The sequence below is a fragment of the Natator depressus genome, chromosome 5 (genome assembly GCF_965152275.1).
Source record: "Natator depressus isolate rNatDep1 chromosome 5, rNatDep2.hap1, whole genome shotgun sequence".
Lineage (NCBI taxonomy): Eukaryota > Metazoa > Chordata > Testudines > Cheloniidae > Natator > Natator depressus.
In genome coordinates this window covers 14669302-14696314 of record NC_134238.1, presented here as the reverse complement: position 1 = coordinate 14696314, position 27013 = coordinate 14669302, and the positions used below count along the sequence as shown (strand labels likewise).

At 45.0% G+C, this 27013-nt stretch overlaps 1 protein-coding gene across 6 annotated transcripts in view; it reads right to left on the bottom strand.

Annotated features, from left to right (window-relative positions):
* CTIF (cap binding complex dependent translation initiation factor) overlaps positions 1–27013 on the bottom strand; it is a 340733-nt gene that overhangs the window by 90235 nt on the left and 223485 nt on the right. For 5 of the 6 annotated variants that reach the window (XM_074952340.1, XM_074952344.1, XM_074952343.1 and 2 more), the window contains 2 exons: positions 13568–14012; positions 9886–10215 (listed from right to left, as the gene is read on the bottom strand). In XM_074952340.1, the coding sequence (XP_074808441.1) occupies positions 9886–10215; positions 13568–14012 (775 nt within the window). The remainder of the gene's footprint in view (positions 1–9885; positions 10216–13567; positions 14013–27013) is intronic. The other variant, XM_074952342.1, reaches the window with a different exon arrangement.

Here is a 27013-nt window from a genome sequence, read left to right as displayed (position 1 = left end):
TCCTGCACTTAGGATGGAAGAATCCAATGCACCGCTACAGACTAGGGACCGAATGGCTAGGCAGCAGTTCTGCAGAAAAGGACCTAGGGGTGACAGTGGACGAGAAGCTGGATATGAGTCAACAGTGTGCCCTTGTTGCCAAGAAGGCCAATGGCATTTTGGGATGTATAAGTAGGGGCATAGCGAGCAGATCGAGGGACGTGATCGTTCCCCTCTATTCGACACTGGTGAGGCCTCATCTGGAGTACTGTGTCCAGTTTTGGGCCCCACACTACAAGAAGGATGTGGATAAATTGGAGAGAGTCCAGCGAAGGGCAACAAAAATGATTAGGGGTCTAGAGCACATGACTTATGACGAGAGGCTGAGGGAGCTGGGATTGTTTAGTCTGCAGAAGAGAAGAATGAGGGGGGATTTGATAGCTGCTTTCAACTACCTGAAAGGGGGTTCCAAAGAGGATGGCTCTAGACTGTTCTCAATGGTAGCAGATGACAGAACAAGGAGTAATGGTCTCAAGTTGCAATGGGGGAGGTTTAGATTGGATATTAGGAAAAACTTTTTCACTAAGAGGGTGGTGAAACACTGGAATGCGTTACCTAGGGAGGTGGTAGAATCTCCTTCCTTAGAGGTTTTTAAGGTCAGGCTTGACAAAGCCCTGGCTGGGATGATTTAACTGGGAATTGGTCCTGCTTCGAGCAGGGGGTTGGACTAGATGACCTTCTGGGGTCCCTTCCAACCCTGATATTCTATGATTCTATAATCCCAGGAGTGGGAAATCACTTCATGGTAAATAACTACAATACTGTTCACGAAGTAAATCCCAGAAAGTGTGTTAGCCAATGCTTCACGCTGTATTTAGCCATAAACATAAGCTCAATGATCCTTCAGTTGTGGTAACAGCAAATAAAGACGGATGACTTCCTGGAGCTACTGTCAGTTGTTGAGTTTTATAAGTATCATTTTTTCAAAGATGAGTTTAAATGTTTCCTGATCTTGCTGTATGACCACAAAGGCCCAAGCCTGCCAGTTGCTGTGCATGTCTTAGAAGGTGCCAAGTGTCTCCAACTCCCAGTGAAGTCAATGGCAGAGCAACTTGCAGCATCTGGGTTGCCCTTTCCTCTCTCCACAAAATCACTGGTTCTGCAGTTAATAATGTAGAAAACTTGTTATGCAGCATCGATTGTTATGCATGATTGACCTGCCCAAAGTATCTCTGTTGACTGGATTCGAGACATATCTGTCACTGACGCCTGCAGTCAGCTGGTCAGCCGTTTCCTTGCTGAAGAAGATTTTAGATTCTTTTCTTCTCCTCTTTGGACCATTAGCCCTCACGCTGAACTCCACTTCATCACAGGAGAACCTGGATGAAAATAGCTGGAGCCAGCTCTGATTTCCTCTGACTTTGACAGAAGGGCGCGCAGCACAATACACAAGACGGATATCCTCTCCTTGGCTCTGTGCATTCACTCCTGTGGGTGTTTCAAACAGAGCTCACAAATCCCGTAGGTAAAGACAGGATTCATAGTGAGGAGAGCGGAGACAATTCTGGACATGAACCCGAGCCGGCTACAGGGCTGGAAAGGAAAAGGCTGGCTGCAAAGGAGGGTTGTGTAACTTTCTGAAATATTATGTTTAACGGCAGCGTCTTGATTTTCAGAAGCGCTGTGTTCTCACTATTCCATTCTAAGTCAATGGGAGCTGCAGATGTAGGCCTCTGTTGGTCTTTACATGTTTTTTTAATGGGCTTGCAAAATTATTATCTACCCTCTAGCTATGCTACCTCTGTCACTGTGATCACCCCCGTCACTGACAGCTGAGATTAACCTAGCGACTCTCCAAGGGAAAGGGCCCATAGCCACAGGCAAGCCGAACTCATCTGAAGTACCCCAGGCAGGTACTGTAAGTCTAGTTGTTTCTGATCACAGTACATGACAGTTAAACACTATTCCTGTGGGGTGGGAGCTGAGCCAAGGATAGTGTCTTGTTTGAATTCCTGCCTTATAGCAAAGAATTACTAATACTTAATGTAATAGCTTCCTTCCCCCTAAATGAAGACAATGGTTTAATTTAAACACAGTAAGAAGAGAAGGATGTCTGTGAAACTGGACTTTGAAATAAATGCATTTAGGACCTGCATGGTGGGCCTGTGCTGTCTCCCAAGAGACCAAGAGTGAAATCCTGGCTCCATTAAGACAATGAAGAATCTCTCATGTGGTCAGGATGTCACCCCTAGGTTCTGCTGCGGGGAGTGGTCTCTTGCTCCCTGGACTGGAAGGCACTGTAGTCCCTCGGGTCACCCCCAATTTCACACCCTACACACCACTGCAATAATCTTTGTACAAAGTATGCCTTGTGAGGTGTCATTTGAAAACTCATAATTTGCTGGTCAGCACTGTCCTGATAAAATATATGTGGTAACACTATATGTGAAGCTATAAGATTCCCCTGTATGATGGTATTAACACAGGTTCCAAACCCCACAGCCCTGCCCAAGCAGAAGTCAGCAAACAGGTCTGTCCTAAACAAAGGAATGTGTTTTTGCATTTAAGCAATAAACAGACTCATCAAGCAGGAAGGAAAAACAAAGGAAGCTCAGACAGGTGAAAAAAACGAGCAGGGAATATCCTTCCACATAGACTCTTATCTTCTGATTCTCAGCTAGAAATGTTTTCCAAGACGGGGACTGAAACTATCAAAAGGAGGGACAAACACCCTCAGGCACCCCCTTCTCTCTCCCTGCCCACCTCATTCTCCGAACCTAAGAAGAAAAAAGGAAACAGCCATTGGACTCTGGGGAAGGGGTCCTGACCTGAAAGTTTGGTCAGTAATCTACTGGAGTATGCGGTACGAAAGTTTACTTTGCAACAACAATAGTTTCTTAAGTAGATATTAGAAAGCGCTTTGTCTTCATTTTTCTTGTAACCATTTCTGACTTTTATGCCTCATTACTTGTACTCATTTAAAATCTCTCTTTTTGTAGTTAATAAACTAGTTTTACTGTTTTATCTAATCCAGCATGTTTAAGTTGAAGTGTCTGGGTAACTCTATTTAAAATAATAAACTGGCATATTATTCCCTTAAAGGTATAATGGACTTAATATATCTGTACTGTCCAGAAGAGGGCTGGGCAGTATAGGACATACATTTCTGGGGGTGTGTTGGGGTCACCCTGCAGTATAACCGAGGCTGGTGAGAGCCATGGTGTAACTGGCAGGCACTCAGGCTGTGGCATGCATGCTAGAAGGCTGTTTGTGAGTGGCCCGGGTGGGAGCTATAGACATTGTAAGACACCCATGGGTGCAGGGCAGGGGTGACACAGCCCGCCATTAGTCTGGATTGTATCCCAGTATGTCACAACCCCACAGCAGTGTCCATGGCCAGCTGGCAAAGCTAAAGGGACAGGTCACCTGAGTGTTTGTCCATTCTATGTCCCTCTTTCAGTTCAGCAGCAGGGTCCCCCCAACCATCAGAATGTGGTGGTGCTCAGGGTGCTGACAGCCTCTTTAGCCCAGGAAGTTCCCCATGACATGGGGCCTGCAGGAAGAAGCCCTCCTCTAAGGAAAACTCTCTCCAATTCAAATACACTCCCAGGATGCTTTCCGCCAGTCCTGATGATTGTAACAGCTTCCCTGGCTGCTGGAGTGTTCAACAATGACAGGGTCTTTGTTTGTACTACATACACGCTCTTAGAAAAGCATGAATGGGATCCGGTTTCTGATTTATAGCTTTCAGGATGGTAAATCATTGACCCTTGCTGATAAGTCTCCACAGATCATGCTTTAAAGAAAGCATTACAGGTTTCCTGCAAAAAGAAAAGGAGTACTAGTGGCACCTTAGAGACTAACCAATTTATTTGAGCATAAGCTTTCATGAGCTACAGCTCACTTCATCGGATGCATTCAGTGGCACAAAGGATCTAGCAGAGAGCTCACCAGACAGGAGGATCTGCTGCTGTTTAGGGCTCCAGATGGCACATGACAGTGAAGTTAGTTCTATCTTCAGAAGCGCCAAGAGCTCGGTTCAAGTTAGACGGATAGTAGTTTTTAAACACCAGAACATGAATGTTTTAGGGTTTGCTAGTTTAGTTTAATCTTGGATGTGGTTGCCTGAAATAAATGAAAAATTTCATGGGAAAGAGAGAGTCATAACTGCCACTGCCAAGGGGAATCTCCTCTGCTGTAGGGTTAGGTGCTGGTATCTCATGGGCTCTCAGTGTATTATGCTACCTACTCCTCTTGCTTATGATCAGGGCTCTGAGTTTTTTGCTGTGATTTTTTATTTAAAATCATGGGCTGGTCATGGATTTTGTTTTAAGGAAAAATCAATTTTCTTTTACCCTTAGAGATAATCTCTATGCCAAGTTCAGCCTTTGGTGATTTTGCTGGAGGACTTCTTGGGAGTCAGTCTTGCAAGAGGAAGCATGGGCTTTTGGTTAAGATACTGGGCTGGGACTTGGGGCTGAGACTCTGTCAGAGACTCCCAGCACGCCCCGGGGCAACTCACTTCAGCCTTCAGGGTTGCAGATCCCCAGTTGTAAAATGGAGATGATGGCTTTGCCTTTCCCCCTGCCTTATGTCTCTCTTGTATATTTAGACTGTAAGTTCTTTGGGGCAAGGCTGGACCCCAGTCTTGGCATGGTCTCTAAGCACCACTGTAACATTACTATTAATCAGCTACACCCTATTTCCTTGCAGCCTCACTAGGACTGCTTCCCCAGATTCCTGATCCTGATGGCCTAGCCCCTAAAAGGTGGCATCTACCTCACACTGCAAGGACATATAGCAGCATAGTCATCTAGCATCATCTTCACTCCCTAGGGCAGAAACCAGAGCAAGAACTGAGACAAAACCACAAGAGGTTTAAAAAAGATCACATGACCCAAGGAAAAATACAAATATTCAAAGGATTCCCATACACCTGTGCCCAGCTTGTGTATTTAACCAGCAGGAGGGTAACGGAAAGATGAAACAAGCCCATCAGTTGCCTCTAGTAAAATGCCAGTTGTTGATATTGTCCACACAACCTCCAGAGCCACAACTCCTCACCTAAGCAATACTCGAATTTTCCTCATTCAGTAGCTGAAAGCAGGGATAGGTACATAATGATACAAAGAAAAAAGAAAAGGAGTACTTGTGGCACCTTAGAGACTAACCAGTTTATTTGAGCATGAGCTTTCGTGAGCTACAGCTCACTTCATCGGATGCATAGCATATTGTGGAAACTGCAGAAGACATTACAGGGCTTGTGGGATCTAGGCCTGCAGTAGATAGAGCCCAGCAGTCCTGAGACCCAGAACCTGCTTTAACCAAAAGTCCACACTCCCTCTTTGTATCATTACAGGTTTCAGAGTAACAGCCGTGTTAGTCTGTATTCGTAAAAAGAAAAAAGAAAAGGAGTACTTGTGGCACCTTAGAGACTAACCAGTTTATTTGAGCATGAGCTTTCGTGAGCTACAGCTCGCATGGTCTCTGTGTGTATATAATGTCTTCTGCAGTTTCCACAATATGCTATGCATCCGATGAAGTGAGCTGTAGCTCACGAAAGCTCATGCTCAAATAAACTGGTTAGTCTCTAAGGTGCCACAAGTACTCCTTTTCTTTTTTCTTTTTACGAATACAGACTAACACGGCTGTTACTCTGAAACCTGTAATGATACAAAGAGGGAGTGTGGACTTTTGGTTAAAGCAGGTTCTGGGTCTCAGGACTGCTGGGCTCTATCTACTGCAGGCCTAGATCCCACAAGCCCTGTCACGGACTTGCTGCATGACCCAGGCCTCAGTTCCTTCATGTGTGAAATAAAGGAACGAATGGTAAATGTGGCAACATACCTCACATAGTTTAAACAGTTATTTATTTGTGGAAGTGTCTTGAGACCCTTAAATGATGCTTGACAGCATGCAAGCACAGAGTGCTATTACAATCATCCAGCATTGGAGTGAGCTAGAAAACAAACTCCTTGAACAGCATTTGGTCATTGTATAACAGACCTCGTTGCTGGAACATGTACATATACAAGGTGATAAATAATGATACAGTTTAACATTAGTTTATCTAGCTATAGAAGTTACAGGTGACACGTTACACATAAATCTCTCTCTCTCTCTTATTTTTTCAGACTCCTCCTTGCTCTGAGATCTGTGCATCAACAAGCCAGCCTTAGCTACGATTCTCATTATACATGCCTGCCTTCTCATTGACCCAGAATTGTGAAAGCAAAGCCCTCTTTTCATTGTAAATCCACTGGAGAGCAAAACTCAAAATCACACAAAACTTTATGTAATGGAATTTCCCTGTTAACTATAGTCAAGATTTCCCCCATCTGTTAGCACGAGCAGGAAACAAGAGCTGAGATTTCTTGCACCCAGCAGGGTCTACAGGTTAGCTTTCATGTTTACCATGTTACTACAACAGATATTTCATAATACAGAATACAACGGACACACACAGCGGAGGAGATGCATCACGTTGAAGGGGACGGGTAGTTTATTAAATATAAATTTTTAATTTGTACTTAATATTGCACCTTCTTCTAATGTGAAAGTGCTTTACCCACGCGTTAATTGGGGATCATAACAAAACAAGCAGGTAGGTAAGTCAGTATTATCATCCCCATTTTATAGACCTCAAAGTACTTCACTCCAGTAAGTCAACACAGCTGGGAAACTGGAGTGCAGTGAGATACAGTGCCTTGCCCAGGGTCAGACCATGAGCTGGCAGCAGATCAGAACCCAGGAGCCTGGACCCCTCATCTCCTGCCATTTGGTAGAATGCTACCTACCTTTAGAGTAAACAGCATTTGGGGGTGTGAAGTTTTGACCTCACTGGAAACCTCCCAACTGAGCAAAATCATGAAGAAAAAGATTCAGCTCCACAGAGTCATTATTTTCCATAAAAAGGGACAAGGAGTAAATGGAAAAAATGGAGGAATCTTCCAGGACACTTCCCCACTCAAAAATACTGGAGCAGGCAGTCAGTGAAGTTTCACTGAAGCCAATGATCTACACCCATTTACACCAGCTGAGCATCTGGCTACAGCACTGAAGGAAGAGTTAACAGCAGACAATCAAGAGAAGATGGTCACTTTTCTTAAGAGGAAGAATCCTCTAATGGTTAAAGAGCAGGAGTGGGAGCTAGGACTCCTCAGTTTTATTCCTGGCTCTGCCAGTTGGTCAGAGTAACCTTGGGCAGGTCATTTAACTTCTCTGTGCCCTATCTGAAAAACGGGGACGATACTTACTGCAGGGTTTAATTAGTGTTCCCAAAGTAGGGAAGGTCTGGGGTTTGAAGGTGATGCCTGATTATTGTTATGCTCAAAAGAACTGTACATACTCGATATTAACACAATAAAAACCCATACAAAGAGGTCACCCTTACTGGACAATCTCCTTTCTTAAGAAACTGGCCTGAAGTATCCCAGACGTAGTGAATAATTGCCCCATCTTCATGAGAAAGTCACCACGAGGAATCAACTGACTTTTGTGGGTCACTGGAGCAGTTGATAAGACAGTGTTCACTGGAGTCTGTTTCTTTAAACAGAAGCACAAACCCTTTCAGAGGGTTAGTGAATGATCAGCTAGTGTCACAAATGATCAACTAGTGAGGCTAACTTGCAAAGCCTTCGGAGCAAGGAATGCTCTCAGGGTATGTCTACCCAGCAACCAGACACCTGCGGCTGGCCTGTGCCAGCCGACTCAGGCTCGCGGGGTTCAGGTCTGTGGCTGTTTCACTGTTGTGTAGACATCTGGGCTTGGGTTGAAGTCTGTGCTCTAGGACCCTGTGAGATGGGAGGATCCCAGAGTTTGGGCTCCAGCTCAAGCCCGGAAGTCTACACAGCAATGAAACAGCCCGGTAGCCCGAGTCAGCTGACACGGGGCAGCCAAGGGATTTTCTTTGCTCTGCAGACATACCCTCAGGTTCCTGGAGACTGGCTCATGCCTGCATGTTCACATTCTTTTTGGGGGGATGCTATTTCAGATTCTTTTTGGGGGGATGGAGTTGTTTTAGCTGACAACGTCATAGTAATGGCAGCGGCCGTTGCAGGACGGCACAAGAGCACTCTAGCAAGATCTTCTCCCTCCTTGGCTTGTGGCTGTACCAAATCTTCTCTCACAAAGCGGAGGGAGTCAGGGGCTCGCTACATGTAAATCAGAGTGCCAGCATTTTTGCCAGCTGGCTTAAGGGTAGATACATGACAAGAAGGAATGTCAGACAACTGCCACGTGCTGTTTGCACAAAAGCCTGACTCAACCCAGTGCACTGCACACAGCCAGCCACAGGATTGGAGACAAGCAACGCAAAGTATAATAAAGCGATGAATTCCAGCCACAGCAGCAAAGGAAAGCAGAATGGCAAGGAGAGTACATTGCAAAGAATGATGTGATTTCAGTGACAGGACGTGTGTGTAACGTGCACCGTCAGCAACAAAATGAAAATGAGGGCCGCTCCCACATCACCACCACAAACATTTTCTGCACATAAACGAAGCGTCAAATTCTCCTCTCTGCAGAACACAAAATGGGAGCCTGTGCCCATACAAAATAACATCACTGGCTGGGGTACAACATTGTTACATGGTATGGACAATGCCTTAATGTGGCAAGAGGCTTTCCATATAATCCTCATCCACCTGGTCCTTTTCCCTAAGGGCCTCCTTGCCATCCAGCACCCTCTCAGCTCACGGAGTGATGCTATGGCTGTCAATGCCTGTTTGTTTCAATCAAGGTGACCTCTTCCACTTTCCCTGGGAAGAGGCACATCAGTCATGACTATACCTGTGCTACTAAACACTTGCTTGGAGTAGACAGAGGACAGACAGTTTAGGTGAGACACATGTACCTCCCATCAGCCTGGCTCTGCCTTAGCTGAGAAATGAGAGAGATCCTGCCATCATTTCTCAGAAGCTCCCTTCCTCCACATGTGATGTGCGGGGCCATAGACTTTCCTGTGTGACCTTGGGCAAGTTGCTTCAGCCCGGATCCACAAAGGAACTTCGGAGGAGGCCCCTGAGCACACCTATCAGATTCAGGCCCCGCAGATGAGATAGGTGGGGGAATGCTTATCTGCACCTGCCTTTACGATCACGCTGGGCTTAGGCGTGAAATAGGCCACCTAGATGCCTGCCTGTGCCAGCAGTGTACTTGCCTCCAGGTAGAAACTTAGATGCCTCGGGAACTTTTACAGTGAAAACGTTGGTGCTGAGTGAGTTTAGGGACCTACAGGGCAAGGTGGCAGCCGAGTGGGGGGTTTTGTGGACTGCAGCAGCACGTTCTGGTCTTCAGGTACCTAAATCCCTTTGGGGATCTTGTTCTTCATCTCCTTGGGCCTCCATCTCCGTGTCTGTAAACAGGGATAAAGATCCTTCCTTTCTCCTCTTTGGCCTGTTTTGTCTATTTAGATTGCAAGCTCTTCAGGTCAAGGACTGTCTATGTACACTCCCAGCATACGGGCTCTGATATTGGTCCAAGATTGTAGATGCCACAGTAATACGAACAATAAACAATAATAATCTCAACCGCTGGAGAATCGCATAAGGAGAGAGGTAGTCTCTGACGTACTAAGGATCCAAACCTTTTAGAGCTTTATGGGTTAAAACTAGGTGGGGACAGTGCCTGGGGAATGAGCATTTGTTAAACTGAGCTTTTAAAATAGAAGGAGAGATAGAGATGGATATTAACCGGATGGTGCCTATAAAATTATATCGGTCTGTCGTAACCATGAAACACTTGCATAAACAAACACAAAAACCACTGCCCTCTCTTCACTTACACTTTTCTTTTCTATAATTAATTGGGCAAGAATGGAACTTGGGAAAAGCTCAACTATGGTCAGAATTCCTGGACTTCTTTCTAGTAATAACACACTGGGAGCAGCTGCAAATATCTAATTACCTGCAGCATGTTGAGAAGCAGGCTTCGGAACTTGGTCCCCTCCACCATGAAGAGCGCCATTTTGTCACAGAGCTTGGCGGCTGTGGAGGCGAAGCTGCGGTCCGTCACTGCTTTCTGGTAAATAGTCTTCACAATCTCGCCCAGCATCTCCTCGGAGTTGGTGGAGTTCTGGGCCTCCTCCATGAAGGTGGTGAGCTTGGAATCCACGTCACTGCTGTTGTTCCTCATGCTGTTGAGGATTTCAATTAATTTGTCCATTTTGTTCTTTTGGGGGTTGGTCGCCTCCACCGGCACTTCGTCCTGGTCCGTGAAAAGGGAAAGACAAGGCATCTGTTACACAAGGGAAAAACAGACATATCAGCCCTTGTTCTTTCACAGAAAACAGGGGGTAGGGGGCGATGGGAGTCATACAATCAAATCTACAACGAGGCATGTTCTCTAGTAGCACACTCTAGTGGTCTGAGGTCTGGAGTGGGAGCCAAGAATTGGGGAGCCCTAATTCCTGCTCCGACAGCGACTCCATCTATGACTCCTGTGCAAGTCATATGACATCTCTGTGCCTCAGTGTCTCCATGTGATAGATATACCTTTGTACCTCAGAGGTGTGACATTTACTAAGGGCCCATCAGCCAAGTTTGCCTGCAGAGAAAAACCAGAGCTACTGATACCATGAACACACTGACTCAGCATGACTCTGCTCAGGCGCCTGGAAATACCAAGGTCACAAGGGCCCCAGGTTTGTATAATTTTTGGTGGTGCCCAGAACGGGTCCAAGCAGAGGTGTCCCATCCATAGGACGGACCAGGGCCCCGCACTTCAGGGGCTGCGGGGTCCAGGGTGGCCTGGGGGGTTAGCAGAGGGCCTGGTGCCAGCAGCAGCGAGTGACCCGGCCCCAGCCCGCCCTCCTCCGCCAGCTCCCGGCGTCGCTCAGAGGAGGGGGTGGAAGCCGGAAAGAGGCAGGGCAGGGGTTTGCGGGAAGGGGTGGAATGGGGACAGGGCAGGGGTGGAGCAGGGGCAGGAAGAGGTGGGTGGGGGCTTTGGGGAAGGGGTTGAGTGGGGGTGAGGTGGAACAGGGGCAGAAAGGGGCGGAGTGGGGCAGGCTGGGGCCAGGTCGCTCGCTGCTGCCAGCACCAGGCCCCCCGCTAACTTCCCAGGCCACCCTGGCCCCTGTGGCCCCCTGAAGTGTGGGGCCCCCCAAAGCGCAGGGCCCGGGGCAGTTGCCCCAGTCCCATCCTATGGACAGGACGGCTCTGAAAATATAAGCCCAATCATTGTTGGAGCCGGGCCCACATTCCTGAATATTGGTGCAGCACTGGAACCACGGGCCCATATAACTCACCGCCTATGCAAGGTCACACTGGGCATATGCAGACATTAGCATAGTTATTTCCCAATTTGCGTAGCATGAGACCTAGCTTTGCAACAGGGAAGCTGTGGGGATTACTTAATGCTCATAAAGTATCTGGAAGGTGGAAAGCGCTATGGATATTCTAGTCAAGCCCTCCCATAACTTTCTGAGCAGCTCACAATGATTAACAGTAAGCAAAGCACTTGAGATTTCTGCAACATATTGCAGGCAACAGGGAACTCTGACTATTCAGTCACTGACTAGCAGAATGCTATAAGGAGCTAGCTCTGCTTAAGTAGCCAGGAATGCAGGTTTTTCTTTTGCTTTTGTGCAGCAAGTGCTGCATGAGAGTCAGCCATGTTATGCCGTTCCCTCTCTCTCTTCCACTCTTCTCACTTTCCCTTCTTTCCTAGTGGTAGTAGGCTGGTCCCAGTAGACGTTGCTCCATTCTCCCTCTCATGTTACAAACTCACCGCCCCTATACTCTGGTCAGTGGGAAGAACATTAGCCTGATGGTTTAAGGCACTGAGCTGGGACTCAGATCTTCAATCCAGTCCTGACTCATCCAGACACTTCCTGTGTGATCCTGGGCAAGTCCCTTGATCGCGCCATGTGTCAGTTTCCCATCTGTAAAATGGGAATAATGCTACTTTCCTATCTTATGGGCTTTTATGAAAATAAATTCACCAATATTTGTGAGGTGCTCAGATTATACGGCTACAATGCCACAGAAGTACCTAGATCGTGATAGACCCTGAACAACCTCAGCGATAATCAAGACTATCACATGCAATATATGCACAATGTGAACGAATTGCAGTTACTACAAGAGCTCTAACTTTTTCATCTCCTGGCTTTTGTGCCTTTAAATTAATAATATTACCACTCACAGTATTGCAGCTTTTTAACATTTAATTAAGCTGTGAAACTTTTTGCTAGGGACAGACACGCAGTGGACATCTCACATTTGCTATGAGCTGATGTCCTCTCTTCCTTTTTTTCCACTGATAAAACATTGTGCCACACTCCATGAAAGTCCCCTGAAACCTTTAGCAAATTCCAGGTGTGGCCTTGAAACCTGATGGGTGGAGCTGTCAGTAGGCCAGCTGTGTAAGCTCAGTGCTGGACATGGGGCATACACATAACTTGGTGTTTACCTGGAGTACTGCTCTCACATGACCCCACGCTCCTAGAAGCTATGACTATGGGTTTGATCCTTCAAATCGCCTCTTCTCATGTAAATAGTCTCACAGAAGTCAGTGAAATTGCTCACACGAGTAAGGACTGTTTAGGTGAGTGAGAATTCGCAAGATCAGACTCTACATTAGGTCTCAGGAAAGAAACTTGCAAGTGAGTATTTTAAAACAGTTTGCATATCATCTATATTTTACAGGAGAATGTTAAGAATTAAAATGGTCTACTTCGCACTGCATACATACAGATACACAGACATATTCAAATGGGTGTGCACGCAAACACACAACAGAGCTGTTTATGTTCCTGGTGGTTTCATTTCATATACTAGATGTGCTCTGCATATCTGCATTTTATTTTTTACTATACATTTGGATATTTTTGCTGAAAATTCATTTGTGTGGATTTTTTCAATATGCACAAATACACTCACAACAAAAATCCTGCATTCTCCAGGGTGCATGTGGACGGATTAAATTAGCTATTAAACTATTAAAGCTTAAAGCTTAACTATTAAGTTATTAAACCCTTAGAAATTTGAAACTTTGTTTCCAAAAAGGATTTCTCATCCATCACTTGCACACACAAGTTTTGTTATTGTTGAGTTGTTCAAGAGAAGGGGTAAGGATAAGGGTGCTTTTCATATATTATCAATCTATTTAGATAAACGGATATCAGGTTTAAGTGGCTAAATCTACATATCCAGTGTTCAAAGTCTGAATTCTGAGCTCAGTATCTAGATACAGGAGGAGACACATAGCCACATTTTAGAACACTCCAGAGACTCAACTGGCATTTTCAAAAGGCTGGGAAATGCACATGCTCCTGATTTGGGCTCATAAATCCTCATCTTCATGCGGTGTTTTCTGCAGGAGGGAGTTCACAATTCCTCCTTTGAAAACTCGGTCTTAACATGAACACCAAACAACAGGTCAGGCGCAGTTAGACAGAGAGACTCAGCAGCGTCTCAGTAAAAGGCCTGATGAAGAACCACAAAACCCAGCCACCCACCAGAAGAAATGTTGACTTTAGGAGATGAGACGATAAATTTGGCTGTGCTCAGGCCCCATGTAGGTGTGTGAAATGATTAACATTTGAGCTTTTAATAAAGGGAAATTCAACTCCTCACGGGAATAGTACCTTTTCTTTTAGTCTCCTTCGCAGTCTGTCTTTGGAAGATTGGAGCAAATTGACCTTTGGCCTTTCCCCGATGCGCTCATGAACACTGTCTCTCCGCTTGGTTTCTGGTTCCTGAATGTACTGCTGAGACTGTCTCTCCACGACCTCCGTGCTCCGGTGCATCTCCAGGGGGATGTGCACTGTGCAGACGGAGGCGTCCTCGATTTTCAAATTCTCAGTCTCTTTGGCATTTCTGTGCGTTTCCTTGTCGTTGGGCGAGTGCTTCTGGTTGTGGTGCCATCGCCGGTTTTGGCTGTAGCCATGGTGGGCTGGCCTCCCTGAGGAGTGAGGGGCTTGGCCTCCCTGGTAGAGTTTCTGGTGTTCCCTGCTGTGTTTGGCAGTACCTTGCTGATGATCCGTGTGCTGCTGCTGCGATTTGTTTCCTCCAGGAGGCCTCTGTTGTCTCCTGCAAACACAAACACACAAGTCAGCATGCTCAAGCCCCTCACCTTCTCCTACATTCATCTGCACCAGGACAGCAACAAACTTGCCACAACAGCTTCCTGAACAAGGGCTTTCCAATGATGTAATTTGTGGTACTGAGTATTTCCGTGATCTCTACTGACGAAGAGAGCGATTTCCTGCAATTGGACAATCCCAAACAATAACAGTCCAAACATGTTCGCATTACCCAAGCCCACAGAGCACTCTCATGCTGATCAATACATCTCCAAGCCCTGCTGGGCACCCAACACAACTTCCATAGACCCCTGGATGATCACCACCAAGTGTCTTTCACATAATTCCCGTTCCCATGCTGGTCCTTTCCCTGGAGCTATGCTGCAGGGAGCTAGACAGAGTTAGCAATCTCTTGTGTGCCCTTGACCCTGTTCTCACACCACTATTCCCCCTCCTCTCCCATTTGTCTTTCTTTCCTGGTTAGAGTCAGCTGCTCTCACTTGCTCTCTGGCACCTGCCTGTGACTGTCCCAAACAAGTCTCCAAGCCTAGGAATTCTTTTGGTCTTAAAATACAAATAGGTTTTATTGGCAGGTTATAGAAATGGAGAGAAAAAGTATGAAATCAAAAGGAACGTAAAAGAAAAACCAACTAGACAAATGCTGCAGAATGTGTTGTTACAGGAGGAAGGATGGTCCAGTGGTTAGAGTCCTAGCCTTGGCCTTGGGAGGCTGGGTTCAAGTTCCTGCTTTGTCACAGACATGCCATGCAACCTTGGCAAGTCACTTACCCTCTCTGTGCTCCAGGCCCCCCCCTCCATCTCTAAAATGGGGTTAATAGCACTTCCCTACCTCACGGAGGTGTTGAGAGGATAAATACTTTAAAGATCGAGGCAGTTAGATACTACGGTAATGGAGGCCATGTAAGTACCCCAGACAGATAGCTAACCCTAGGCTTCACTAACAAAGATGGCTTTACGACACCCTAGAACTCTTACATATTGTTGCGCCCAGTGTGTCTGATCTCTGCCAGCTGGGTCTGTATTTCACCATTGACCTGGCAGACTACGCCACCTAGTCTCAGATAGTCTTTGTGTCTCACGTCTCACTAGAAAGTCTTCCCCCTCTTATAGGTAAGAGCTCTGTGTGCCTTCCCAACCAAACAGGAGAGATGTTATATCGCTATCCAAGACAGTACAAAACCTGACACGTCTCTGACCTTCCCCCAAGACGCTGGGTTGGATTTTCAAGAGAGTTAGGTGGTCAAGCCCCACTGAATGTCTAATTGCTTTGGTCCCCTTTGAAGGATTCCAGCTTGTTGCTATGTTAGTTTAGCAGTCCCTTCTAGACCAAAGATCTGAAGGGTTGGCTTCTCCCAACCTCAGAAGTAAAAATGTCTCTTTGGATAGAAGCCAAGCAAGGAAGACATCTCAGGAAAACTTTTTTCCATAAGTTTATGACAAAAGAAATGTTGGTTGTACCCACACTGTTCCACCAACTTGGAGCCCTCAGTTTCAAAGGAGTTCTGTTTCTGAGTTCTACCTGTTCTCGTTCAGGTAGAAAGTTTTTTGAAATGTAACAGGAGTTGCTAAAACTGAGCATCAAGAGACAAAATTAGAAAAGAAAACTAACAAATATAAAATCCAACACTCGGCTGCCAACTCTCCCTATTCAGGCTTTACTTTTCAGCAAAGCCCTGACTGTTTCCACTCTGTGCCCTACAAAATGCCCTCCCACTTCTATGGATTTCAATAGCATTTTCTCACCAAATGCACCTATTTTTGGCCTTCATATGCTGGCATGCTTGCCCAGCAACATTCGCTGAACATTAGCAGGTTCCTGTGAGGGCCAGGGGAGGAACAGAAGAGTGTCAAGTTATAGAAGAACGTGGCATGTGGGCTTCTGCTCCTTCCTGACATGACCCCTGTTACTGCTCAGCTGTTTACTTTCTAGTGAAAAAAGAGGGAGTCATTATCCGCTCTGTCCGAAGAGACATGCTTTGCCCCTCTATGGCACATGTCATCCAAAGCTCTAAAGACACTTTACACACAATCATTATGTCTTGCAACACCCTTGCGAGATAGAGGAGAACCTTTATCCACATTTTACAGATGGGAAAACTGAGTCACTAAGAGCTATGGTGGAGATTTACCCAGGCACATATGGGAATAAAAGTCTGCAAATGATTTGCCCTAGGTAGCACAGCTAGTCAATGGGGGAGCCATCAATACAACCCACAATGTCCTGGCTCTTAGCCTCTTGCTCCCACTACTAGATTATATCGTGTGTCTCCCTGAAAAGCAACAGTAAAACGAATGAAGTAATCTGGCCGCCCATTCACTTGTGTCCACAGTCCGTATTTTCTTTAGAGGAGCCAAAGTATCTCGCGTGGGATGTTTCCCACAAAGCAGACACTGTCATCCTAAACAATAAACAAACAAACAAACAAACAAACAAACAAGTGTGCGCCTGTAACACTGAAAAGTGAGGACATTTTCCCCTTGCTCCTTTCTATAAGAAGCTGAAGCTGGAGGAAATTCCTGCCAGCAGATGCAGCCAAAGGGTGTCTTGCATTCTCCATCTGAACTTGGACATTTCAGATTTCTAAACAGGCTGTCCCAAGACAAGATTATCAGGGTTTGCAACACATGAAAAAAGGGGAGGAAGTTTAAAGGCCTGTTTTCATAAAAAAGGACAGGATTTAGGGTAGCCTATGACCTGTGTGGTTTTCCATTGCTTTAATCCAGGTTATCTTCAAGGCAACACCGGAATAGAGTTTAAAAAGATGCACAGGAATTTTTTAAGAACGCCACATTGCATCCAAATCCCATTTAGAGGTTGTGCGGCTTTTACCAGGGTTATTTCCTTTACTCTCGCTGTTGATTATCCAGATAGCTGGGCATCTAAATAGAAGCTCTTGCTCTTATCTAATCAGACTCTCTCCTCCAGCTCATTCAGTCTGGTGACTGTGACATGACAACTGCTTCCCTATGGCAGTGACATGTAAAGTCACCAGTTCTGGACTGTGAATGCATCAAGGTGGGGGAGCAGACATCTCTAAAAAGGAGAGCCTCTATTTACAGTGCTGTCCCTTTAAAAGGAGACCCCCCAGAGCCCTGGATTGTGTTGGCTTCTCAAAGACTGCATAGGGCTAGCAGTAAAACCAGCAGCAGTTCCCAGCATGCCTTTTAACCGTTGCTACTTTGTTTAAAAAGCATGGTGGATCGGCACTGTAAAATTCAGCACTTTTCAGGCCCTTGGAGTTGCAATGACGGAGATTCACAATTTGCACTGACAAAAGGAGAGAGACTGTATGTAGGGCCTGGGGCAACCATAACATTCATAAAACTGGCTTTGTAATGTTAAGTGTCTTTCCCCTTCTTTCTAGGCCCTTACACCTCAACCCTCAGAATTGATCTTTTTCACTATTCGTTTTCAGACATTCTAACATCTGAGTTTTTTCAAGAGAAAGAATTTTATACAGAATGTGCAATTTTGAGTTTAGGTGTTAGCTGGACACTGATGAAACAGTTTTGCCTTAACTTTTTAATTTTTTTTAGTAAAGATTTTTGTTTGCAAACAGATGTTTTATTTGTAATTAAAATGTGTTGTGTTACCTGTATCATTCCCCTGCAATATTTGCAACCCAAACACAATAACCTCATACTGCTGCATAAGAACCGGAAACTGAGACTGAACATAAACAGAAAGCAAAATTGACCAGTTAAACTCAGGCATTCAAGCAGAGGAAATTCAAAGCAATAGAGAATGAAAAGTAAGTTAGATTTATAATACTCTTCCAATTTTAACAATGTAACGAATTACTAGTAACCTAGGTAAAGATTTTTTTAACTCACTTTTATATTGACATTGCCCTATTAAGGATAAAGCTTAGCTCTCAAATACCTCTTTACACACTTACAGAACAATCTACAACTGTATTAATTAATGGAAACAGATAAATATTGATAGAGCCTTGTGTGGAGAATCTATATTTTAAGAAGATTGTAACTTACAGCAAACAGGAAAGTTTCCCGTCTTCCTCATCTCCTTTTCTATTTCTTCTCCCATTCAGTTTCCAATTTTTTTTTGAATGTCTTAAACCTAAATTCAGTGGTATGAGACTAAACACAAATTTCTTCCATTGCCACTGAGCACGAGTCTGTTCTTCCCACATTTAGCAAAATATAAGCCCTCGGTCTTTATGGTTAAAAGCCAGTTGGCCTCAGAAAATGGGTTGAACTAATGCGGGTACCAAGGAATACAGTTCTGATGGGCTGACTGGTTTGGCAGACAGATCTGGAGACTGTTTAGCCACTGACTACTGTAATATATTTATGAATGGCCACTTCCTTTGTCAGAGCACATTTAGCAGATCAGTGCAAATTTGTTCTAGGAAAAGTATAATAAATTGCCATGTGAAATGTTTTAAATAACCAGCATTATTTATCTAGAGGGGAACTGGAGTGTGAGGATGAGGATGACTCTGAACCACAGAGTGGGGATTATTCACATTACTAGTACAGAATCAACAGTGAAATGCAATCTTACTGGTTTACTGCAACAAATTTGTGTCTGTCCCTCTTATGGATATGCACATTTGCTTGGCACAGATCTGGAAATTTAGAATATTAAAAGAGTGTCTCTCATTAAAGATCCAGTTTTGGGCTGCAACAATAACACAGGAACATGAAAGACACATTCAGGATCATAGTTCTGACAGTTGCAAAGGCAATATTCATATGGCCAGCAGCTGAACAAACACAAATGCAAATTTGCAAATAGAGTCACCAATTACGACTGAATACACGGCAGTTAAAAAAGTAAGGAAAAAAGTTTACAGAAAATAAAGAGGCAAAGGAAAGAAAATGTCAGACAAATAGCGATGTCATTGACTTGGCAGCCGGCAGAAACACAGAAACTGTCCAGCATTCAGGAAAACGTGGAGAGAGTGTAGGGTGACCAGATGTCCCGATTTTATAGGGACAGTCCTGTTATTTGGGGCTTTTTCTTATATAGGTGCCAATTACTCCCCACCCCCGTCCCGATTTTTCACACTTACTATCTGGTCACCCTGAGCGTAACGAGTCCAACCTCTTTGTAAACCAGCCCAGAAAAAGTAGAAGGATGCCTGGGGAGAATGTGAGGATTCTTCAAGTGATGGAGAGCGGTTCATAAAACTTAAGGAAGAAGCTGCAGATTCAAATGAATGGCTAATAACAATAAGCACAGACGGGGCTTGGTCCTGCTCCCAGTGAAGTCAAATGGCAATCTCCCATTGGCTTCTATGGTGTAGGATTAGGGCCATAGCCTACATTCACAGATTCATATTCATAGAGTTTAAGGCCTATGAGAGCATTAGAATATCTAGTCTGACCTCCTGTATATCAGAGCCATTAAATATCACCCAGTTGCCCCGGTTGAGCCCAATTTGTTTGCCTAACATATAACTTGTGTTTGGCTAAAGCATCACTTCTGAAAGGCATCCAGTCTTGAGTTGAAGACATCAGGAGATGGAGAAGCCACCACTTCCCTTGGTAATTTGTTTTAATTGTTAATCAGAGTCACTTAAAAAATGGTGCCTTATCTACAATGTGAATTTGTCTGGCTTCAACTTCCAGCCATTGGTTCTTATCATGTCTTTTTCTGCTAGATCTGATGAATCGAGGCTCTCTCTACATTGAATTTTCACCAGTGTAACTAAATCAGCATAACAACGTGTGCAAAACCCAAATATAAGTGAACTGCCCCGAAAAGTAACGTCCAGACTTCATAACACCCTTTTTTTCCTGAAGTTGTCTCTGAAATCTTCAAACTGAAATATGAATGACATAGAATCATAGAATATCAGGGTTGGAAGGGACCTCAGGAGGTCATCTAGTCCAACCCCCTGCTCAAAGCAGGACCATCCCTAACTAAATCATCCCAGCCAGGGCTTTGTCAAGCCTGACTTTAAAAACTTCAAAGGAAGGAGATTCCACCACCTCCCTAGGTAACACATTCCAGTGTTTCACCACCCTCCTAGTGAAAAAGTTTTTCCTAATATCTAACCTAAACCTCCCCCACTGCAACTTGAGACCATTACTCCTCGTTCTGTCATCTGCTACCACTGAGAACAGTCTAGATCCATCCTCTTTGGAACCCCCTTTCAGGTAGTTGAAAGTAGCTATCAAATCCCCCCTCATTCTTCTCTTCTGCAGACTAAACAGTCCCAGTTCCCTCAGCCTCTCCTCATAAGTCATGTGTTCCAGTCCCCTTATCATTTTTGTTGCCCTCCGCTGGACGTTTTCCAATTTGTCCACATCCTTCTTGTAGTGTGGGGCCCAAAACTGGACACAGTACTCCAGATGAGGCCTCACCAGTGTCAAATAGAGGGGAATGATCACATTCCTCGATCTGCTGGCAATGCCCCTACTTATACATCCCAAAATGCCATTGGCCTTCTTGGCAACAAGGACACACTGTTGAATCATATCCAGCTTCTCATCCACTGTAACCCCTAGGTCCTTTTCTGCAGAACTGCTGCCGAGCCATTCGGTCCCTAGTCTGTAGTGGTGCGTGGGATTCTTCTGTCCTAAGTGCAGGACTCTGCACTTGTCCTTGTTGAACCTCATCAGATTTCTTTTGGCCCAATCCTCCAATTTGTCTAGGGCCCTCTGTATCCTATCCCTACCCTCCAGCGTATCTACCTCTCCTCCCAGTTTAGTGTCTTCTGCAAACTTGCTGAGGGTGCAATCCACACCATCCTCCAGACCATTAATGAAGATATTGAACAAAACCGGCCCCAGAACCGACCCTTGGGGCACTCCACTTGATACTGGCTGCCAGCTAGACATGGAGCCATTGATCATTACTCGTTGAGCCCGACAATCTAGCCAGCTTTCTATCCACCTTATAGTCCATTCATCCAGCCCATACTTCTTTAACTTGCTGGCAAGAATACTGTGGGAGACCATGTCAAAAGCTTTGCTAAAGTCAAGGAACAACACGTCCACTGCTTTCCCCTCATCCACAGAGCCAGTTATCTCATCATAGAAGGCAATTAGATTAGTCAGGCATGACTTGCCCTTGGTGAATCCATGCTGACTGTTCCTGATCACTTTCCTCTCCTCTGAGTGCTTCAGAATTGATTCCTTGAGGACCTGCTCCATGATTTTTCCAGGGAACGAGGTGAGGCTGACTGGCCTGTAGTTCCCAGGATCCTCCTTCTTCTCTTTTTTAAAGATGGGCACTACATTAGCCTTTTTCCAGTCATCCGGGACCTCCCCCAATCACCATGAGTTTTCAAAGATAATGGCCAATGGCTCTGCAATCACATCCTCCAACTCCTTTAGCACTCTCGGATGCAATGCATGCGGCCCCATGGACTTGTGCTCATCCAGCTTTTCTAAATAGTCCCTAACCACTTCTTTCTTCACAGAGGGCTGGTCACCTCCTCCCCATGCTGTGCTGCCCAGTGCAGTTGTCTGGGAGCTGACCTTGTTTGTGAAGACAGAGGCAAAAAAAGCATCGAGTACATTAGCTTTTTCCACATCCTCTGTCACTAGGTTGCCTCCCTCATTCAGTAAGGGGCCCACACTTTCCTTGACGTTCTTCTTGTTGCTAACATACCTGAAGAAACCCTTCTTGTTACTCTTAACATCTCTTGCTAGCTGCAACTCCAGGTGTGATTTGGCCTTCCTGATTTCACTCCTGCATGCCCGACCAATATTTTTATACTCTTCCCTGGTCATTTGTCCAATCTTCCACTTCTTGTAAGCTTCTTTTTTGTGTTTAAGATCAGCAAGGATTTCACTGTTAAGCCAAGCTGGTCGCCTGCCATATTTACTATTCTTTCTACACATCGGGATGGTTTATCCCTGTAACCTCAATAAGGATTCTTTAAAATACAGCCAGCTCTCCTGGACTCCTTTCCCCCTCATGTTATTCTTCCTGGGGATCCTGCCCATCAGTTCCCTGAAGTTGTCAAAGTCTGCTTTTCTGAAGTCCAGGAAGTCCGTATTCTGCTGCTCTCTTTTCTTCCCTGTGTCAGGATCCTGAACTCGACCATCTCATGATCACTGCCTCCCAGGTTCCCATCCACTTTTGCTTCCCCTACTAATTCTTCCCGGTTTGTGAGCAGCAGGTCAAGAAGAGCTCTTCCCCTAGTTGGTTCCTCCAGCACTTGCACCAGGAAATTGTCCCCTACCCTTTCCAAAAACTTCCTGGATTGTCTGTGCACTGCTGTATTGCTCTCCCAGCAGATATCAGGGTGATTGAAGTCTCCCATGAGAACCAGGGCCTGCGATCGAGTAACTTCCGTTAGTTGCCGGAAGAAAGCCTCATCAGGGATCACTTTGTTCATCACTAAAAGCAGCCATTTCTGGGATGGAACACAGCAGCTGTTTAACAGTGCACAGAAATACTACATGGCTGATGAGAACAGGAAGTGAAGGAAACTGCTGTATCCAATGGAACCAAACGAACAAGGAAAATTCAGTTTGGAGGACTATAAAATACCCAGCTGGCAATATGGCCCAGTCACGGAGTTAACAGCTTCTCTCATTTTACAGATAGTGCCTTGGGTTCTCACAAGTAAAACAGACCTAGGGTGGATTTCAAGTTTCTCCAAAAGATGCTAGGCTGGATCACCAGCTGGAATGAATTCGTATAGCGCCACTGAAATCAATTTCATGCCAAAATGCACTGCCCGTTCAGACCAGATGAGTATCTGACCCAGTATTTCCAGCAACATGGGCTATTCACTCCTTCTGAGGCTCTGGTTTAGAACCGATACAGAGGAAAGGGTGTCCCATACTTAAACAACAGCTCCAATTCCTGCTGTACCTAGATGTTGTTTGGATGTCTCCCATCCAAGTACTGACCCAGACATCGGATGCATCCGATGAAGTGAGCTGTAGCTCACGAAAGCTTATGCTCAAATAAATTGGTTAGTCTCTAAGGTGCCACAAGTCCTCCTTTTCTTTTTGCAAATACAGACTAACACGACTGCTACTCTGAAACCACACACAGGTGAGTGCAGCATCAGTGAGGACATAGTAAACTCAGGTATGACTTTGCAGTGTGGCCGCTCACATCCAGGGTAGGCTAACAGCGGTGCTCAGACCTAGGCACCAACCATCTGGGTTAACTCTACGGTGAAGAGACACCCTGAATGGTTCACAATATAAGGTTGTAAACGGCAGTCAAAATTAGTATCAAGAAAGCAAAATTAATATTTAAAAAAGAGGTGTTTAGAGGACAGAAAAAAACATGCAGTTCTTTTCAGATTTGGCTTGTGCTGCTTATGAGATGGATTCATTTAAAAGATTTAAAAGAACATGTAGTTTGTAAGCATGTAATTCCAAAAGTTGCGTTGTTTGGGAAGTGGCCACGTGCTGATAACCTCCATTCTTGCCTTACAAATGCAGAATCGCTTCATTTCTGCAGAGCCGCATGCAGCACTCAGTTTCAATCTGTTTTGTAATTGTTTCATAATAGAATTACTGCTGTGCATGATTTATGTTGTGCCATTCAGTTGTGAAGCTCCTAGTTTCCTAGGTCAAGATTGTTGATACACGTATCTCAGATGGCCCAGTGGGACCGAGACACAGACACAACCTTCCTCCTTCTCCTCAGCACAGGCATTTGTACAGGAAGGGATTTATTGTACCATGAAGTCTGGGATTAGAAACATACCCTCTGCAGATATCAGCATTTTGAATGCACTCTTATTACAGACTTATTCTGACATATTTACAGTTGAACAACCAGTTTGTGTTTTCCTTCACTTGCTCACTTGTGACTTGATCTTTATGAGATCAGCTGTAGTGTGTCTCCTCAGCAACATGGGCTACTGAGAACACATCACACCTCTCTTCTGCTCTTTACACTGGCTTCCCATCAGAGAGTCAAGTTCAAAGTCTTGGTCCTTTATTTCAAGGCACTCAATAACCGGGGACCAAGGTAGCCAAAAGGTCACCTAAAACTCTGTGATGAAGAACATGATCAACAACTTCATTCCCGAGTCACAATGTAACTCTCCCCCTTAAAGGTAAAGCTTGTCTGTGCAGGAGACAGACCTTTCTTCGGGGCTGCTCCCAGACAGTGGAACAAATTCCACGAGAAACTAAGGACTTACACAAACCTTCCCACCTTCTGCTCCAAGTGCAAGGTGGATTTCTTCAACTTGCCTTCGCCGATATCAACACGGAACAGCATGTATATTAAAAAAAGCCTACCCAAAACAAAACATGCACTGCACACACCATTCTCCCCCGTGGGACATGAAGGGAGAGAGAACAAATCACGCGAAACATGAGTGACATTGCTTAATGCACGGCTGGAAGCCACTCAGATACTACGGCGTTGAGGAAAGCATAAGAAACTATGTAAAATAGATTATAAGTCCCCCTTACACACAACAGGTCCAATCTTTCACCCACTGAAATCAATTGCCCAACACTCATTGATTTGAGGGAGCACTGGCTCCAACTGGGCATAAGGTCAATTAGCTCTTCTGTAGCAGTGCTCATGGGTCAGGTCTTTTATTTGAGACAGCGGTAAGGTGTAATCTCTGTCCCACCTCAGTGTCCACTAAGGTGCTGCACTGCAGAGACCTCCAGTCTGGCTGGAGAGCAATGGGGACCAAAAGAGGTGACCAGAAAGGTCCAGATTCTGGCACTGCTACTCATATATGGGGCTCTACGGATTTGTGTGCATGATTTCTTAAATTAAAAATATCCCCTCCCCCTTCCAATGGAAATGGGGATTTGCTGTTCTCCGTTTCTCAGATAGGATAGTCATGTCAAGGAAACATTTTTCTTAGCCTGAGGTTTTCGTCAGGTGCAATGTCAGAGTTTTAAAACAATTCACTCCCAAAGCTGACAGCTGGGCTATTGCAATGGGATATAACAGGTGCCTCTGAGGAGACAAGGCCATCATTCTAATGATGTGTTGAGCTTCATAGTCCTCATTTAGGACCTGATTCAACAAGCCATCCTTACTCAGCACAGCACAGCACAAACTTAGGCTGCAGGCCTGGTCTACACATGTGTGCTGAATAGGGATGCACTTTAGCACATGCTTCAACACCTTATTTCTGATACTAGGGCAGGATGGTTTTCCCCTGCAGTCCCTTCCTCACTCACCTCTTTTCACCTTGCTCTTACAAGCACCGCACACTGCACCTGCACTGCGCAGGATCAAGCACTCAGAAGGAAGGGAGTGTTTAAAAAAAAACAAAAAACACTTGAAGATTTGTCTGAAACCTGGGTGCAGCTCCTCAGTGGACTCCAATGGACTAACACCAGTCCACACCAGCAGAGGATCTGACCCACCATTTTAAAAGAACAATCTGAAGACAATGTCAGTTGCATTCTGACAACACTGATTAGAGCACAGGAAATGCACCATGCCACTGGAAATCAGAGACAGTCAGAGCCTCTGTAAATTCCAGCATTTTTTTTAAAAACAGAGGTTAGTTTTGCCTCTTTCTGTCCCACCTCAGTGTCACTTAAATTGCTGCACTGCAGCGACTTCCTCTCTGGCTGGAGAGAAATGGTCTCTAGGCCATGCTGCTCCATGTGTTGATCACGGACCATTGTTCTGGAAAAAACCAAATTCATATTCTTTGCTACAGTGTAGTGTATTTCCCCAAGACTCGACCTGTTCCCTAGCAGGAGGCGCAGTCAGAGTGAATCAATAAAACATCAGTTCCCATGGAGACACACACCAGAGCCATTCAATGAATGGAGACACAGAAACTGCTAAATGCTATTTGGAAAACACCTGTAACGTATTGTCAGGGTTCCTTCCCCACTCTGAACTCTGGGGTACAGATGTGGGGACCCGCATGAAAGACCCCCTAAGCTTATTTTTATCAGCTTAGGTTAAAAACTTTCCCAAGGCACAACTTCCACCTTGTCCTTGAACAATATGCTGCCACCACCAACTGATTTAGACAAAGAACCAGGGAAAGGACCACTTGGAGTCCTATTCCCACAAAATATTCCTCCAAGCCCTACACCCCCTTTCCTGGGGAAGGCTTGAGAATAATATCCTCATCAATTGGTTCAGGGGAATGCAGACCCAAACCCTTGGATCTTAAGAACAATGAAAAATCAATCAGGTTCTTAAAAGAATAATTTTATTTAAAGAAAAGGTAAAGAATCGCCTCTGTAAAATCAGATTTTGCATCCAATGAAGTGAGCTGTAGCTCACGAAAGCTTATGCTCAAATAAATTGGTTAGTCTCTAAGGTGCCACAAGTACTCCTTTTCTCTCTGTAAAATCAGGATGGTAAATACTTTACATGGTAATCAGATTCAAAACACAGAGGATTCCCCCCTAGGCAAAACTTTAAAGTTACAAAAAAACGGGATAAACCTCCCTCTAGCAAAGGGAAAATTCACGAATTGAAAACAAAAGGTACTCTAACGCGCCTTGCCTTAATTACTTACTCTTTTTGTAATATCAGAGACTTGTTCAGGATGGTTTATAGGAGAAGGAGTTTTTTGACCTGATGCTTCTCTGCTTTCCCCAAAGAACACACCAAGAAAGCCTTCCCCCCCCAGATTTGAAAGTATCTTCTTTCCCCATTGGTCCCTTTGGTCAGGTGTCAACCAGGCTATTTGAGCTTCTTAACCCATTACAGGTAAGGAGGAATTCTAGGCTACCCTTAGCTGTATGGTTATGACACGTATTCTTATCCATGCAATGTTATTTTGCTACCTAAGGCATGAGCACTAGTCACTGCATTGTGCCTTGAGAGAGTGCCTGGAGCTCCATGGACAAAGTTGCCCTAATGCATTTCCTTTTGAGGAAATCCAGCTCAGAATTAACACTGAGCACAGATACAATTGCCCCCGTCACCTCTGCGTAAGAAAATGCTGCTGTTAATGCAGCCACATCTACGGCAGTTTGGTAAAGTCATTCTGTACAGAGAGATTTTATGACTCCCTGGAAATGGAATAGCTGGTTACAATTGGTCCTCTCTGGTTGAAAAAGGAAAAATAATCGGAACAATGTGAC